At 39.6% G+C, this 17,418-nt stretch overlaps 2 protein-coding genes across 3 annotated transcripts in view; one reads left to right on the plus strand and one right to left on the minus strand.

Moving 5' to 3' along the window:
- The window catches only part of Oamb (Octopamine receptor in mushroom bodies), a 98,098-nt gene that overhangs the window by 65,120 nt on the left and 15,560 nt on the right, over positions 1-17,418 (plus strand). Inside the window, exon 2 of the mRNA XM_034981260.2 lies at positions 5,728-5,933. Coding sequence (XP_034837151.1) covers positions 5,816-5,933 — 118 coding nt within the window. The 5' untranslated portion in view covers positions 5,728-5,815. The remainder of the gene's footprint in view (positions 1-5,727; positions 5,934-17,418) is intronic.
- On the minus strand, positions 13,817-17,271 carry LOC138404027 (uncharacterized). 2 transcript variants are annotated; one of them, XM_069506770.1, is made up of 3 exons: positions 17,074-17,271; positions 15,650-16,577; positions 13,817-13,844 (listed from the first exon to the last, which is right to left on the minus strand). In XM_069506770.1, exons 1-2 carry the CDS (start codon positions 17,192-17,194, stop codon positions 15,652-15,654), a joined length of 1,047 nt encoding a protein of 348 aa, XP_069362871.1. In that variant the 5' UTR covers positions 17,195-17,271; the 3' UTR covers positions 13,817-13,844; positions 15,650-15,651. The 2 variants fall into 2 exon arrangements, with proteins under 2 accessions (XP_069362871.1, XP_069362870.1); XM_069506769.1 differs by lacking the exon at positions 13,817-13,844 and having other exon boundaries at positions 14,971-16,577.

Here is a 17,418-nt window from a genome sequence, read left to right on the forward strand (position 1 = left end):
ACTTAAAATTAATGGTTAGTAGGTAGTAGTTAGTAGATAATAAGAAGTATTTAATAATTAATTAAATCTAAAATTCGTTCTTGCACCCACTTGGCACAAGATGAAATGGCCCCAGCTCAGCATTAATGCTGCAGGTTTTGAGAATAAAACCTGAGCGCTGGTATTCTGCCGGGACCAAAAAAAAATTTCGAGAAAGAGTAACCGCTGAATCCAACTCGACTGGGGACCCTAGAGCATTCTCCATGGAAATAGCTCTTTACACAGAGTAAGTAGAGTGGGAGCAATGGCTGACACTCAATCAACTGCAGCGTTACTCGCTCGGTAGTCGGTAGTCGGTAGTCGGTAGTCGGTAGTCGGTAGTCGGTAGTCGGTAGTCGGTAGTCGGTAGTCGGTAGTCGGTGCTGCACTCGGCCTGGATTGCATCCAACCCCAGTGAGCGGAAACTAATAAAAAGCTTTTATTCAAATGCAGGGAAGCTACACTTCTCTACATTACGTAAAAATCTGTGTATTACATACGAGCTAAAGCTCGTGACTTCGTTCACGTGGATTAACGTTTTTAGGGAATTTTATGATTTTTCGGGATAAAAATAGCCTATGTCACTTTCCAGGTCTTTAACTATAAGCATGAAGTGGCAATGGGCACAGTCTAAGAAATGTTAATCGCTGGGGTCCCAAAGTGCTGGAATGACGACCTTACACTGCAGCGAAGTTGATTTTTTTATTTTATTTATTTCCACACAAACAGAAAAACACTTACAATGTTGGTTTCTTCGTGCTCGTAAGCGCTACACGGGAAAGGGTTAGCAAACTCTCCCACTAGGCGACATCATTCAAGTCGCAAAAAGCCGCTGAATTCAGGCGGTGCAAGACCGTGGCGTGTGGAAGTCCATACAAGAGACCTATTTCCATAATTTTGTTGATAATGATGCTTATGTTGGTAATAGAATCAAGTTAGTCCTAGTTTGACCCCACAGATAGTGAAACCCTTTCAACCGTAGCCCAGATAATGGCATACAGTCAGTGGCGTGCAAAGTATATAAGCTTAAAAGCTCAGCATACCCTGGCTTACTCTGGTAAAGCTCTGGCATTTTGAATCTACAAATGATTGGAATCTTTTTTTAAATAATTGAAAATTCGTCAAATAGCTCGCCGCGCCTTGCAATAAAATCATAGCACTATCACAGTCACGAACCACGGCCGCGGTCGGTGTAAGCTTAGCCGTTGAACCTTGAGTGAACCCCATCTATCGGTATTCGGTACTACTATCAGTCCTCTCCCATGACGCGGACGACGAGACGCGTCATCAGAGGCAAAATCCAGTTGTGCTTTTACTCACACATCCACGCTTACACGTATAGTAATATTACGCAACTCTAAGGTCTAGATGTGTGAGACATTTCTCCTAGAACTTGTTAATGTGTGCGTCAAATGACCCTAAATGACCCCTTTTTGACGGGCGAAATAAGCACGACTTCTGTCCAATCACAAGAGAGTTCAATACCGCGCGGAGTTTAAATTCGTAAGTACATATAAGCATTTGAGTTTTTAATCTATTACAATCAAAATAAGTAGCTATATTTATTATAATTCTATACTTTTTCAATTTAATTAATTTATTGATATTATTTTCCATAAATTTGAGTACGGTTTAGATTCTAAGATAAAGTTTGCCAGTTTATGTTTCGAACGTAAATTCAAATAAATAAACCAAAACTCGTCCTATTTAAAAGAATAAAAGATTTAAAAGCATTATGCCCTTTTATTGATAATTGCAATAGTTCTTTAATAATTAAATACTATTTCTTGCAAAATAAATAATAGCTTTTATGACTAATTCAATTTTTAAGGAGATTTTTGGTATATTTTGGCATAAAAATCTCAAACTTTAATTACCTACTCCATCTTGTTTTGTTTCCAATCGTTCAATGTGCAGTGTTTTGTTTTATTTTGGTGAAAAATAGAGTTTTTGTGGATATAACTACGTGAAGTAAATGAAATCCAGTTCGTTTTGTGATTTTAAAAGTTTGTATAAAGGTTTATTTATAGAATACTTATTACTTATTTGGAAAATGGAAGTTTATTCATGTGAAGTTTGTGATGGCGCTGTGTGTTTACAAAAGGTACTTAGACAAAACTTTGTTTCTTTTCCCTTTAACGTAAAATTAGATATTATTCGCAAAGGAATATGTGTATCACTGTTACAATTATCACAAAAAAGTGATAAAGTCACTTATTTCGATGTTTGAGGTGGTTCTTTAGGCATGCGGCGCGGCGAGCGCTTCCTTGTAAATTGTATTGTACCTAACATCAGCTAATTTTGGCGAGTAGCAAGTAGGTATGTGCTTTTATGTTATTTATTTTTTATAGTAGTCATCATCATGATCATGATCAACCCATCGCCGGCTCACTACAGAGCACGGGTCTCCTCTCAGAGTGAGAAGGGTTTGGCCATAGTCTACCACGCTGGCCAAGTGCGGATTGGTAGACTTCACACACCTGTAAGAACATTATAGAGAACTCTCAGGCATGCAGGTTTCCTCACGATGTTTTCCTTCACCGTTAAAGCGAGTGATATTTAATTACCTACTTAAAACGCACATAACTCCGAAAAGTAAGAGGTGCGTGCCCGGGATCGAACCCCCGACCTCCGATTAGAAGGCGGACGTCCTAACAACTAGGCTATCACAGCTTATAGTAGTATGTATCATCAATCATTTTTTTTTTAATTTTTTTTAATTTTTAAATTAAAAAAAAAAAAAAAAAAAAATTAGTTTTTTTGCGATGTATTCCCCATGCATACCCGGGGCTCCGGGCCTGTGCACGCCACTGCATACAGTAGAGGCAAAAGTTGAGCGTGGCAATTATAAAGGCAAACATGCCCGAGGGACAGTTAATTAGTGAACTGATCGTATGTGCCGCTGTGTGGGAGGTCTAAAATATAAGCGAAAGAGTGGTCATTACAAGTCAAAATCGCAAGGGGGTTGAATGGGGCACTGAATGTTGCAGAAATCATATTGTGTACTTTATACAAGTTTAATAAATAAACAATAAAAAAATAGTAGGCCATACTTTTTTACATAATAAAAGAAAAGATGATCTTTTTTTCAAAATAGCTACTACATAATATAAAACCCACATTAATCAATACTCTGGCAACAATCCAAACAAGTGTTTTTGAGACAAAATCTTCCTAAGTGTCACGTTTCCTAGATAAAAGCTATCTTTGTACTGGTAGCTAGTACTTTCATAGCTAATATCTTGGAATATAGTTGTATAAATAAATTCGGGCTACAGCGTTTTAGTAATAGCTGCAACTCGTTTTACTTTACTTACTACTTATCATACTAATTTTGTTGGCCTCGATTTAGCCCTTATGTGTATACGCTGAAATTTTAATGGTTGTTTTCCCGAAGCGAAATGATTTTGTCTTGGTATTACAATCGATTTATAAATATAAAAAAAAATTAGAGCCAAAAATGTCAAATTTACAATCGAGAAAAACAAAACTCGAAGGAGACCTCGAACCAATAGTAGTAACGCGTACCTACGTACAGGCTAGTTTATGCCGCTACGCGCGAGAGCTTACTTTGCTCTAAACTTTTTCACTTTATTGGCAGCACGGTTCGAGTGGATGTGCAGTACCTACTATTCACGTTACGTCTAGGGAGTTACTATTTTTTCTCACACTTTCGAGTTGCCGATTTTTTTAATCATTATTTCAAAACAAAAAAACATTTTTATTTTTTTAGGGTAACTCAAAATTTCAATAGTACTACTGAGGGCAAATCGTTCTGCCACGGGAAGACAACTTATGGTTGCCAACCTCGCAAGGTACGCGTCGCGCACGTTGCGCGAACATCGTGCGGCTCGCGTAACATGTACGGTTGGTTTTATTGAAGAAATAAAAATTCGTAATCGTTATAAAGGATTTTTTAAATTATGAGAAAGCTTGGGAATGAGTTGCTTAACATAACTTAATAATAGGTAATTCTAGTTAGTTTAAGTGACATTGTGAAATGACTGTAATAAAAAGAGTACCCGACTGAGTTTGTTGTTTGTTTCTTCTCATACCAGCTAGGTGATTCGCTAACTCAGTGTCTAACACTGAATGATAGCCACCGAAGTTGGTTGGTTCTACATTGCTGCTTCACTGGGTGGTATTTAAATATTTTTTCGTAGAAAACCTTCAACGGATTGAAAAATTAGCTCGGTGGCTATCATTCAGTGTTAGACACTGAGTTAGCGAATCACCCCGCTGGGCGCACTTGAAACCCTCGTAGTTTTAATACTAATAATTTACGTAATTAATTATCAACTTTGGATACATAATCTTACAAATTCCATAATTATTGACAATCAAAAAGTGTACAATGGTATCCAATTTGAATAAAATTAATGGTTTGATTTGATTTAATCAGTACCCATATTATAAAATATGCGAAAGTATGTTTGTTTGTTGGTTTGTTCGTTTCTGTTCGTCCTTCAATCACGTCGCAACGGAGCAACCAATTGACGTGATTTTTTGCATGGGCATAGTTAAAGACCTGGAGAGTGACAAAGGCCACTTATCCCGAAAAATCAAAGAGATCCCACGGGATTTTTCAAAAACCTAAAACCACGCAGACGAAGTCGCGGGCATCAGCTAGTTTAATGTTAATTTTAATGAAAACCGCTACCTTCAAAGGCTTAGTCCAACTTCTATTTCCCAGCCCGCTCATTTAAACATAGTCATCCGTTTATTTAGGAACGGTTAGCGTACAGACTACAGAGTTAGGTACCTACTGGCAATGAGCTATATTTATTGTAAGCTTTGATTAACGCGCCGTTTGCACTAATTGTGTAACCGCAGGCTAACAGATGGTAGCTATTACGTGCTTTTTGCGGATCCAGTTAAATGATCCAACTTGGGGCAATACGCCAAAGCTATGTTAGTAAATTATTGCATTGCTAGCCGTTATAGCCGAAAATAAGTATTAAATTTTTTTGGCAATCGTATAATAAACAGATATTTTACATTTTTACTTCAGAAAAAGGAAGTGGTTTTAAATCGACGTGTAATTTTGTAAGTTCTACTACTTAATAAATATTTGCGAGGCAAATGAGTCCAACGAATTGAAAGACAACGTTCGTGCAGATGGCAACACGATTGTTTTTTTTTTTTTTTATTCAGATACAAGTTAGCCCTTGACTGCAATCTCACCTGGTGGTAAGTGATGATGCAGTCTAAGATGATAGCGGGCTAACCTGGAAGGGGTATGGCAGTTTTTAATAAACCCATGCCCCTTTGGTTTCTACACAGCATCGTACCGGAACGCTAAATCGCTTGGCGGCACGGCTTTGCCGGTAGGGTGGTGACCAGCCACGGCCGAAGCCTCCCACCAGACCAGACCAGAAATTAAGAAATTATAAAATTCCAAACCCCTGCCAGGAATCGAACCCGGGACCTCCCACTATTAAGACCACAGCGCTCACCACTGCGCCAGGGAGGTCGTCAGGGAGTTGTTCCGATAAACCACTGTCAACCGACCAATCAACACCCCTTGGAACGAGATTATTTTTACAATCTACTGACAATTCTTCATTTGAATTTTTTCAGTTCTCTAATCCACTAACAATAAGAATACCTACAGTAACATTTTTGCAGATTAAAATTGGAATCATTATATAACGTTAATTAACCATTTTTGGTGATTGGTTTTTGAATTATAGGTTTGCTTTGTTACAGGAGGGCGGATCTCCATCTCGATGAGTGTGTGAGGCAGCGAGGCGATGCGCCGCGCGACGCGTGCGCTGTTACGTGCGGGGCGCGTAACATGCGCTCGCTAAACGTCACAGCGTGCGCGGCGTTGCTGGAAGACGTGCGCTGGGACGAGCCCACCAGCGTCGCGAGCCTCGCCGTGCTCGCGCTCATCGATGTGCTGGTGATTGCAGGTAATAGACCCTCCCCGCTGACTCACTCCAGCCAGACGAACTTACTTCGGAATAGTACGCGACAGGTCAAGACGCAAATTGGGGAGGAAACAACCCGTACACCCACACAGCCCCCGCGCTAACCTGGGGCGGGCGAGTGCGGGTGACATGCAGTGCGTCTCCCCCCGCCTCATACCCCGATTGCCTTCTCAACCTGTCGCGGATTATACACAGGCCACCTTACGCCACTTGCCGCAATATTTAGTCTCCAATATCGTGTGGAGCGCGTAACATACACGCGCTAAGTGTTCGAGGCTCGAGCCACGTAACCCCGGCAGTACGATGTCAGCGTCGCGAGCTTCGCCACGCTCGCGTTCATTGACATGCTACTAGCACTAGTGATCGCGGGTAACAGACGGTCCCCAATGGGTCACTGATCACTCCATTTAGCCGAATCTATTTCAGAAACCTAATAATAAGGTGCTAAAATTTAGCACTGCTGTATCGCGTGCGGTCCAAGCTCCAATATCGTGCGCGGAGCGTAACATACGCGAGCCACACGTTAGAGCCGCGTAACCAGAAATCGCTAATGTTACAAGTAACTAATGCTTTTAATCATGCATCATCAAAGTCTACAATTAACATCTTAGAGCCTATCCTAGCAAATAAACATTTTACGGTAAGTAGTTATAGCCGAAAAGAACAGAACAGGACAGGAACAAAAAGTTAGTTGGGCTTACACCGACTGGCGTGAGTGTAGCCTATTCCTTTTTCATATTATGTACATTGTAGAGTGATTTACGACTCAAGAAAGATTTAATTAAAAAGCCATGTTCACATTTTTCCTGTTTGTGAAAATTATCATTTAAGCACAAAATATTTTCGCCGAAATAATTTTGTATTTTCACACGATTTTAACAGAAAAAGATGCTTAATGAAAATTGTATTGGTGTGAACGCAACCTAAGCGGTTCATACATAGACAGAACTTTCGCATTTATTAAATAGTCGAGTTAAGTAATTACTGAAAGTAGGGAAAAGTTCATAAATAAAATCGCTTTTCCCGCTGCAAATACTTTAGATGCGAATCTCAATGCAATGAATGGAGGCTCTCTTTGTACGTAAAGAGCGCTTTGCGTCAATGCCATAAAGGGAAATCCACTGGGGAAAATATGAAGTACCTACCTTTATATTTGCACTAGCGAGCCGCCCCGGCTTCGCACGGATAGCTTTTTACAGTTTTCGTAGGGATCTCTAATTTTATTTGAAAATAAAATGTTGCCTATGTAGGTCCCGTTGACACCCTTCGGGTATGGAACCCTAAAAAAAATTAACTTTAGAGCATTTTCAGGGCCGGGTGTAGCGCTTTTCTATGAACAGCTTCAATTTTCTTAACTCTTTTGTCAGCAAAGGAAATACTGATTAATTAATCACAGTTGGCAACCCTAGCGATAGGGTGGGTGTACTGAACACAGAACAGCCCTCGAGCAGCTTGTTGTTTTGCTCTGCGACTCTTTTGAGTTGACTCTACTGTCGCTTTGATAGTTATTTCTGTCGCACTTTGCAACAACACATTGATGATACAAGTACCTACTTATCTGAGCGGGATCTAAACCAAAAAAAGCGGCCAAGTGCGAGTCGGCCTCGCACACGAAGGGTCCCGTACCATTGTACAAAATATTTTAAAACTTGTATACGTAACATTGCAAGATAATGGTAACAGCGCCATGTATATGTGGTTTAGAAAAGTAATGTTTTTCATGAACACATTTTATTTGTAATGTAAAAAATTCACAGTTTTCAGATTTTTCCCTTTACTTGTGTTTACACCTACCTTTTTTTTATAGAGATACCTAGCGAGCAAACGAGCAGGCGGGTCGCCTGATGTTAAGTGATTACCGCCGCCCTTGAACTTATGCAGCACCAGAGGAACCGCCGATGCGTTGCCGGCCTTTTAGGAATCTGTTGGTCCGCCCCTTGAATAACCCCATGTTGTAATCTAGTGGGAACACCGCCGATGGGAGTTGGTTCCTTGCATGTGCGTGGCAAGAAGGATCTGGCACAGCAGACGGTCGAAGTGCACCAGACACCCAGGTGGTGAGGGTGAAATTCCTTACGGTGGCGCGCGGTGCGGTTGTAGAAAAATGAGGGTGGAATGAGGTCAAAAAGCTCTTCAGAGTACTCCCCATTATAAAGGCGATAGAAGAGCTAACGTCTCTGCGGTGCTCCAGGCTTTCTAGCGAGCCGGTTAGTTTGGGATCGTCGAAAACTACTTGCCAAATTTCATGATTCCAGCTCAACGGGAAGTACTCTATAGGTTTTTTTACACTACAGACAGACAACAAAGTGTGCGAAAGTACAAGAGGTACGAAACCCTAAAAACTTTTTACACTTCTGCCCAAAAAAAGGTGTGTAATGTTTCCAGGGTTCATGTATTATGTATTTGAGTTTCTTTATTCCACCATAACTTCTTAATGCCTGAACAGATTTGAATGTATCGGGTATCGTTAGAATCCTTACATCATCCCGAGTGACACCAAATATTTTTCACATTATAATAAAATGCACCATTACAGGGAATAGGTACAGAACGCAGTACTTTGAACTCGGACTCTAGCTGTTCAGGTAGTAGGTTCGACGCCCAAGGTCGCGACTCGCGAGAGAATCAACCATTTCATTCTTTATTTTATCAAAGTGCTTATCTACTTGAATCTGAATGAATAAGTAATCACGTGAATGAATGAATGAATTAAGAGAAACTTTTTACCTGTGCCAAAACTTCCTAACTTTTCTGAGTAGGGAGGCCTATGAGTCGAATATATTATGTAGGTAGGTAATTTGATACAAGTTTACCCGAAAATACCTAAATAATGTTACCAAGTAAAGAAAGTGATTTCAGATAAAATACGGAATCAGTTCATTTAAGAATTTGTAAAAATCAGTCAAGTGCGAGTTGAACTCGCACAGGAATGGTTCCGTACCATCGTAAGTGAAATACCACTTTTTTAATTTTCATGGCGGCATTTTGAAATGTTTAGTATTTGTTGTAGTCATAGCCCCATAAATTACCGCTATACAAAAAATCACATCATTTTATTAGTAGGTACAGTCCAAGACCCCATTGGTCAGCTCGCAGCACCGTCGCGCGTCGCCTACTTATCGCTCTTTTATCAGTACCCTTATTATACATGTGAAAGTGTGTTTGTTTGTTGGTTTGTTGGTTTGTCCTTCAATCACGTCGCAACGGAGCAACGGATCACCGTGATTTTTGCATGGATATAGTTTAAGACCTGGAGAGTGACATATAGGCAGTGGCGTGCACAGGATTTGAAGCCAGGGTAGGCATTTGTTAGGTAGGAACCTGTTTACTGGCAGTTTACAATGAAAAATATGCATAAACTATTACAAATGGGGTAAGCAGTGCATTTATGCCTCTATGACCTGCACGCCACTGCATATAGGCTACTTTTAATCCCGGAAAATAAAAGATTTCCCACGGGATTTTTAAAAACTTAATTCCACGCCGACGAAGTCGCGGGTATCAGCTAGTCGGATATAAGTAAATACTTTGGAGAGTGTGCTCAGGAACTTCACTGCCTTTGTTCCTCGTTCACCATTCTACTTAACCACACTTACCTCACTTACCACTTAGAAATCGCAAGTAAGTAAAACGAAGAAAAGCTCAACTAAATAAACTGGAAAACGACAACGGATGTCATTACCGCTCCACAGTGTGGGCGGAGCCTAACCTTTTCACTTTAAACATAAATCGCTAGTCGTTTATTTATGAGGAAAATATGCTATTGCTTCTTTTGTTATTTAATACTGGAAATGGAAGATCGTTTTCTTCACCGTTAAAGCAAATTGTATTTAATTGCTTAAAACACAGATAACTCTAAATAGTTAGAGGTGCGTGCCTGGCATCCGGCCACGGACCCCCGAATATGAAACCTGGAGTTTCAACCACTAGGCTATCACCGTTTACCGCGTAGATATCACACTCGTAAGTAAGTAAAATGAAAAAAAACTCGACTGAATAAACTAGAACGCAAAGCAGTGGAAAACGACAACGGATGTCATTACCGCCCGGTGTGTGGGTGGCTCTACGCTTTTTCAGTTTAAAAATAAATCGCTTGTGAATAAAAATAGTTTTTTTGTTTATGGACAAAATATTTCATTGCTTCTTTTGTTATGTGATATTGAAAGAGAAAGGTGTATACCATCTTTTCTATTACCGATTTTAAAGTAAGTGATATAAATAAAATAAATAAATAAAATCTTTTTATTAAAAGCATCTATGGCTCAATTTGTTAGTAGACATATTTACTTAAAAACTAATGTTAGTAACTAATAATACAATTGTGGGAAAAAGACAGTTTTTTATTTTAATTTTATTATTTACATTTACAAATGTGGCCTCACCAACACTTGAACAAAGTGTTCAAGCATTGGTGAGTCCATTTTGCTCGCAAACATGCTCAGGATGCAGTTGGTACTTGAGCGCAGCCTTGTCAGCAGTGATGATGACTTCTTCCGCATTACTGTAAAGAAGTCATCAGTCCGTTCATCTGCGAACATTCCTGACGCTGAACAGAACCGCGGCAAGCCCAACAACATCCTGAACCCATTGTTATACTGCACCCTTGAGGTGTCTATGGCCTTTTTCGAATAGTTGACCCACAGGCTACCCGAGTAGAAGTTTTGGCAGTAAGCCTTGAAGAGCGATATTTAATTGCTCTAAATAATTAGAGGTGCGTGCCCGAGATTCAACCTCGGAGCCCGTACCTATAGGATCACCGCTTACTGCTAATAAATTAACAAAAGAAACCAGTGCAAGTGCAGCAAAGCAGTGGACAACGACAACGGATGTTATTACCACCCCAACAGTGTGGGCGGGACCTAACCTTTCACTTTACATAAATCGCTAGTGAAATAAAAATAGTCGTTTGTTACCGAGGAAAATATGAATAGAATAGAATTTTTCTAGAAGTTTTTTATTCATGTAAACTTTTTAAAAGTGCTTTTGAATAGTCAGGTAGTTTTAATTTACCACTGGTTCGGAATGCCGTTCCTACCGAGATAAACCAGCAAGAAACTCGGCGGTTGCTCTTTTTAATTTTTCAATTTACAATGTTATTATACCGTACTATACAAGCCATTGCAGCCCCGTGCATTGCTGGAGCGAGTCAAATCCAAGCTTTTTTATCGTTTACATAGTCTGCGACTGTATAATATGCTTTTTTTAGGAGCATACTTTTAACACATTTTTTAAACTTGTGTAAAGGCAAGTCTAAAATTGCTTGTGGAATTTTATTATAAAATATTACACTCATTCCCACAAATGACTTTCGCACCTTCCAGAGGCGGAGCGCAGGAGTAGCTAGCTTATTTCTGTTTCTATGTTATTGCTCCTTTTGTTATTTGATATTGAGACTGGTAGATGGATCCCTACTATACGTGAACATGAACGCCTTCGAGAAATCCTTACCCATTATAAATACGAAAGTGTGTTATTTTTGGTTGGTTTATAATGGTTTCAGGTTTACCGTACTTTTTGGAAATTCCACCCCAGACCGATTTTCAAAAATCCACTTAATTGAAGCCGGTGCGGGTCAGCTGGCGTTGGTGCGGAACCCTTTGTGGGCGAATCGGACTCGCACTTGACCGGTAGTTTTATAATTGGAAATCATCAAGCAAAAAACGATGTTTTGGTGTCTAAATACATAAAAGAAAAACGTGACTGACTGACTGACTGATCTATCAACGCACAGCTCAAACTGTTGGACGGATCGGGCTGAAATTCGGCATGTAGATAGCTACGTAGGCATGCACTAAAAAAGGATTTTTGAAAATTCAACCCCTAAGGGGTGAAATAGGGGTTTTGTGTAGTCCACGCGGACGAAGTCGCGAGCATAAGTTAGTCGGATATAAATAAAAAATGCGTACATTTAGCTAGTGTAATAACTGAAGAAACGGCCTAAGAGGTCCACAATAAATATGTCGATAAAAGATAAAAACCCGATCGGCCCAGCGTGCCCCGGCTCGTTATAAAACTACGTCCCTCCGATAAATTGCTCTGCCCGGGACAATATTAGTTTACAAAGAATACCTACCATTTATAACCAAATTGCTGTAACCCAATAGAATGGTCTGCCATTTCTGCTTTCAAACTATACTTCATGGACCAATTTGGTTTGCGATCTATTCTAGAAAGTATTATTGCTATTGAACTAGTTATTTTGTAGGTTAATTTCGTCGGTATAGTGCAGATACTTATTTATTTATTTTATTTTATTTTATTTATTAGGGACACATACAATACATTAATTTAACACAAACTATATAAGATCAAATGAACTTCGTGAAGTTCGATCATTATTATATGAGTCGCTTCATCTGAAGATACAATTAACAAGGTAGTCCTTTTAGCCTACAGGCATCATTCGCACGTTTAGAGCATCGATTTGTAATCGATCTATACATTTTTTATTTTTTTTGTCTATGGTCACTCACCGCCGCGCCGGCGGCTCGCTACCTTCCTCATTCTTTTTAGAGATATTACATAAAAAGTTTTTTCCCTTTGGTTGTGGGTGGGTGGGAACTTGTATCTTCAGATGAAGCGACTCATATAATAATGATCGAACTTCACGAAGTTCATTTGATCTTATATTATATGTTCGTCGCTTCATCTTTCAGATACAATTAACAAGGTAGATGTTCAGAGAAATGATAAGTTATTTTTTAACATCAGTAAAAAACATTCAGATACATAATTGAAAAAACTTTTAATATTTAGTAACGTTAATTAAGAGTAATATTATGTTTCTTAATCAACACACAATAGTAATAATCAGCTAATTTCTATAATCAGTTATTTCTAATTGGTTATACCTATTAATCATCGATAAATCAATCATTATTGTTAACTCCACAAACCGATCGAGCAAATGCTCCTTCGTCTGTAATTGGACGGTTATAAAACTGAGCAAACATCGAGGACGAGCTAGTCCAGCCAGCTGTCTTTCTTATGGTGTCAATGCAGACACCTGCGGAGGCCGCCGCCGAGGTGGAGGCGTGACGAGTGCTATGTGCACTAAATATTGAGATATCGACGCCGCTCTCCGCCAGAGTCTGTTTTATCCACCTACTTATTGTTTGTGATGTTACCATCTTAAAAGGTTTCTTATAGCTTAAGAACAAATTAGTAGTAACCTCTGTTCGTAACTTTGATGTTGCCTGAAGATAATCTTCTAGGGATAATAGTCTTTGCCGGGCATATGCTTGGGTTGTTAACGAAATAGGGTAAAAAAAGCACGGGCTGCTCACGGTTAGCTGCCGAGGTCTTTGTAATGTCGGGTATTAAGATTTTTATACCTGAGACGCTCTTGTTAATATTGGTGATCTTAATTAAAGACAGCGTTTGTACTCGGTGAGAAGTACACAAGGCTAACAAAATTGCTAATTTTTTTGAAATTTCAAACAAGCTTAGATCGCTATTCGGGTACCATGCAGAAATATGGTCGAGTACCGTTTTTGGATCCCATGTCGTGGTGTATTTCGGATGGGATGGTTTTTGTCTATAAAAAGCTTTTAATAAGCGTTTTACGCGTTCGTCTGACCCGATATTATTTCCTAGAAGTAACGAAAGGGCAGATCGATGACTGTTAAGGGTACCATAGGAAGCACCCTTATTGAAAAGGTTAACGAGAAATGTTATTACTGCCGATAATGGAGCGTCAAAAGTCTTTATAGAGTTTTCTAAGCAAAACGACCACCACAATTTATAGGTGACTGAATATTGCTTCATCGTATTGTCCGAAATCGATGCCAGCATTAAATCAAGTGCTATCTCTGGGGTACCTAGTCTACTGAATGCTTCCCTGAGAGTGTCGCGGCCCCCAGAGAAAGGCTGCGGTGAAGTCGATGACACGATCTGTAATTTGAACGTAAAATATCCCGATTAGGTTCAAAGATAACAATATCTGAAATAAGCATTTTTTTGAGAAGCGGAAACCAAGCCTGCCCGGGCCAGTACGGGAAGACTAGAATGCCCGTAGCTTTATCAGTGATTATTTTTCTCAGGCATTTAAGAATTAGGGCAAACGGCGGAAATGCATAAAAGAAGAGAGACTGCCAGCTAATTGTGAAGGCGTCGATATACGTTGCGTCGGGGTCAGATTTCCACGAAACATAAAGGCTGCATTTGGCATTGGTTCGAGATGCAAATAGGTCAATTTGTGGTTCCCCTAAAGATTTAACAATTTTTTGGAATGTCCACTGTGATAGTTCCCACTCTATATCCCAATTAATTTTTCGTGATTCCTGATCAGCTTCTATATTTGCATGTGTATTAATATATGACGCAAACAATGAAATCTTTCGCATCTCACACCATTGCCAAATTTGTTTCGCCAAATCATTTAAATGAGGAAACCGAATACCCCCCATGCGATTAATATAGCATAAGGCTGTTGTATTGTCAACATGTAACAATATCGAGCAATTATACTGTGTGCTAGCAAAGCATTTCAATCCCAGAAAGGCAGCTAATAATTCTAACCTATTAATGTGGAAAGAAGATTCATCAACTTTCCACCCCCCATTTACACGTTTTCCATTGCAAAAAGCGCCCCAACCGATTTTTGAAGCGTCCGTAAATATTTCTAACTCAAAATTATTGTCAGATCTCAAAAGGTTACAAGTGGATGATATGTTCTCTCGCCACCAATATAAGTCAGGTAAAATAACGTCCGTTAGTCTAATTTTAACTTCAAAATTTTCAAACTGTTTTAAGGCTAAGTACTTTTGGCGTTCAAGGGTTTTTGTATATAACCAACCGTATTTGACTGCTGGGCAAGCCGCAGTGAGAACTCCAATAAATTGTGATAGTTCTCTGATTGAACATTTGGGCAGTGTGATAAATTTTTCAACTAACCGCATAATACTTTGACGTTTTTCGTCCGGTAAACTTAAAGTCATATCTAACGTGTTGTAGATGAAACCTAAAAACCTACAGACTTGTCGAGGTTTGAGGTTACTTTTAATATAATTAATGACAAACCCCAGACATTGAAGCCAATAAATGGTTTTGTTGACATTGTCTTGGCATTCTACATATGTATTTCCGATACATAGAATATCGTCGAGATATATTACTGATTTATAGCCCATCTTACGTAAAAAACTCATGACTTCTTTCATTAGTTTTGTAAAAACCCTAGGTGCTACGGATAAACCATAGGGCATGGCGTTAAATTCATAACACATTCCGTCAAACTCAAAGCGTAAGTATTTACGGTGTGCTTTTATGATAGGAACTAATAAGTATGCCTCGGTGAGGTCTATATTTGCCATAAAACCTGATCTAGGTACCAATCTAGCTGCTGTCCTATGGTCCTCCATTTTAAAATGTGTTGTATGAATAAATTTATTTAAGGCTTTGAGGTTTAAAATAAATCTTTTAGACCCATTTGGCTTAGGAGCTAAAAATATTCTTGAACAAAAATCATTTTTAGATCTATTGCATACAGATATAGCACCTAGGTCTAGCAGTTTATTAATTGAGTCTATCATATCTACACGATCAGTACCACAGAGTAGGTTACTTGGACTTGAAACTTGTTTAACCTGCCTACAAAATGGTATTGAATACCCTTTCGAAACCCACTTAAGTATTTCAGAATTATCAGTAATATGAAGCCAGCATTTCTGAAAATGTTGGATTCTACCGGCATGTACCTTTATTGCTGCGTTGTTGCACGCGGCTGTTTGGTCTGCGTAGGCTGCTTCTGCTGGACAGGACCCACTGATTGAGGCCTCCGTCCTACTGGAGCACCTCTGCTCCTTTGCCCTCCCCTCCCCCCCCTGATCGAGGAGAAGCGAGGAGGGCCCGTCCAGTTTCCCTGACGTGAGCGGCTCGTCGATGCTTGATTTGTAGATGTGGATGTGGACGTTTTTGGGGTTGGAGGAGGCTTTTTTATCTGCAACCCCTGTTTTTCTATTACTTTTGTTGCTTTTATTTTTTCGGAAAGCTTATTACCGAAAAGCAAGTCGTCTCTGTCTACATCTTGTATGATATTTAAAAAAGCTTTGTCTAATCCTGGCGTAATAAATTTTTTTCTCGACTCTGTTTCTACGTAGTGCAGGTCGCATAGAATGCGACAGCTGTCACTTAGAAACTTTATGGCTTGGATCCTGTTTTTTCCATCGTCTAACAGCAATTCTAAACCTTTATTAAGGGCGGCGATGCCTTGTCCTAATTGCTGTTGTACCGTTTCTACCCTCTTATCCCGTGTGCGGGCGCCCTCGACTACGGCCGCTGAAATTTCCGGGTTTAATTTTGGCGCTTGCAACAATGAGCAATTTTCTGGTATAAGGTACTCCTTAACCAGTTTTTCTTTGACGTCCTTATTTAAGCTCTTTTTTAATATAGGTAACCACAGGCACGAGAGCTTATCATGAATCTTTAGACCAAATTTAGGGACCTCTTTAGTGGTCTCTCCTAGGGCGGAAAGAATGTCCGGATCTAATTCTGGAGCAGCCGGTTCTGTAGCCGGCCCTGGGGCTGGTTCACCGCTGTTCCCAATATCATTTTCTACATGATCCCCGATGTCATCCTGATTTACAGGTTCCAAATTTTGTGGATCAGGCTCGACAATACCATCGTCTGGAAAAAACCAGAATACTACTGAGGGTAGGTAAAAAATTAAAATATTGTGGGTAGATGAAGAAAAATTTTCGGTAAAGAAAATATTTTCTGCCATGTGGTAATTTTTAATATAAAGATCGCCTTCGCGAGGATACACGATCCACTTCCAGGCACTTCATATTATTATCGCATACTCCGAAGCATGTACTAAGAGATTGCCTTCGCGAGGATACACGATCCACTTCCCGGCATTACATGTTCCGTACTATATAGCATGTAATTTAGGATTGCCTTCGTGAGGATACACGATCCACCTCCCGGCATTACATGCGTAATCCCACTATTTGCTCTCAAGATGATGTAATCACCCTTCGGATGATTACGAAATTCCCACGTGTTAACACACGGTTAACCTCTCGGGATGAAAGCCTTTGTGATGACACACGATCAATCTCAAAGGGATCGAGCCTTACTACTGTAAATATCACTGAAAAATATAATATAAGGTACTAACCTGATTGATCAGAATCTTCTGACGAGTACACAATCCTTTTGTACTTATCTTGTTTCGCTTCGAGTTTTCGAAGCTTGCGCTGATATCGTCGTATTTTTTCCTCATTTTTTCTTTTCGGCATGATGAAGAAAAAGTAAAAATAAAACCAAAACTTCACTTCCAAATGTAGGTTATTATTATAAACTTTAGTAGGCACGTGCGAACGTTGCCCGCTCGGAAAAAGAATGAGGAAGGTAGCGAGCCGCCGGCGCGGCGGTGAGTGACCATAGACAAAAAAAATAAAAAATGTATAGATCGATTACAAATCGATGCTCTAAACGTGCGAATGATGCCTGTAGGCTAAAA

The sequence above is a fragment of the Maniola hyperantus genome, chromosome 24 (assembly GCF_902806685.2).
Source record: "Maniola hyperantus chromosome 24, iAphHyp1.2, whole genome shotgun sequence".
In the NCBI taxonomy this organism is placed as follows: domain Eukaryota; kingdom Metazoa; phylum Arthropoda; class Insecta; order Lepidoptera; family Nymphalidae; genus Maniola; species Maniola hyperantus.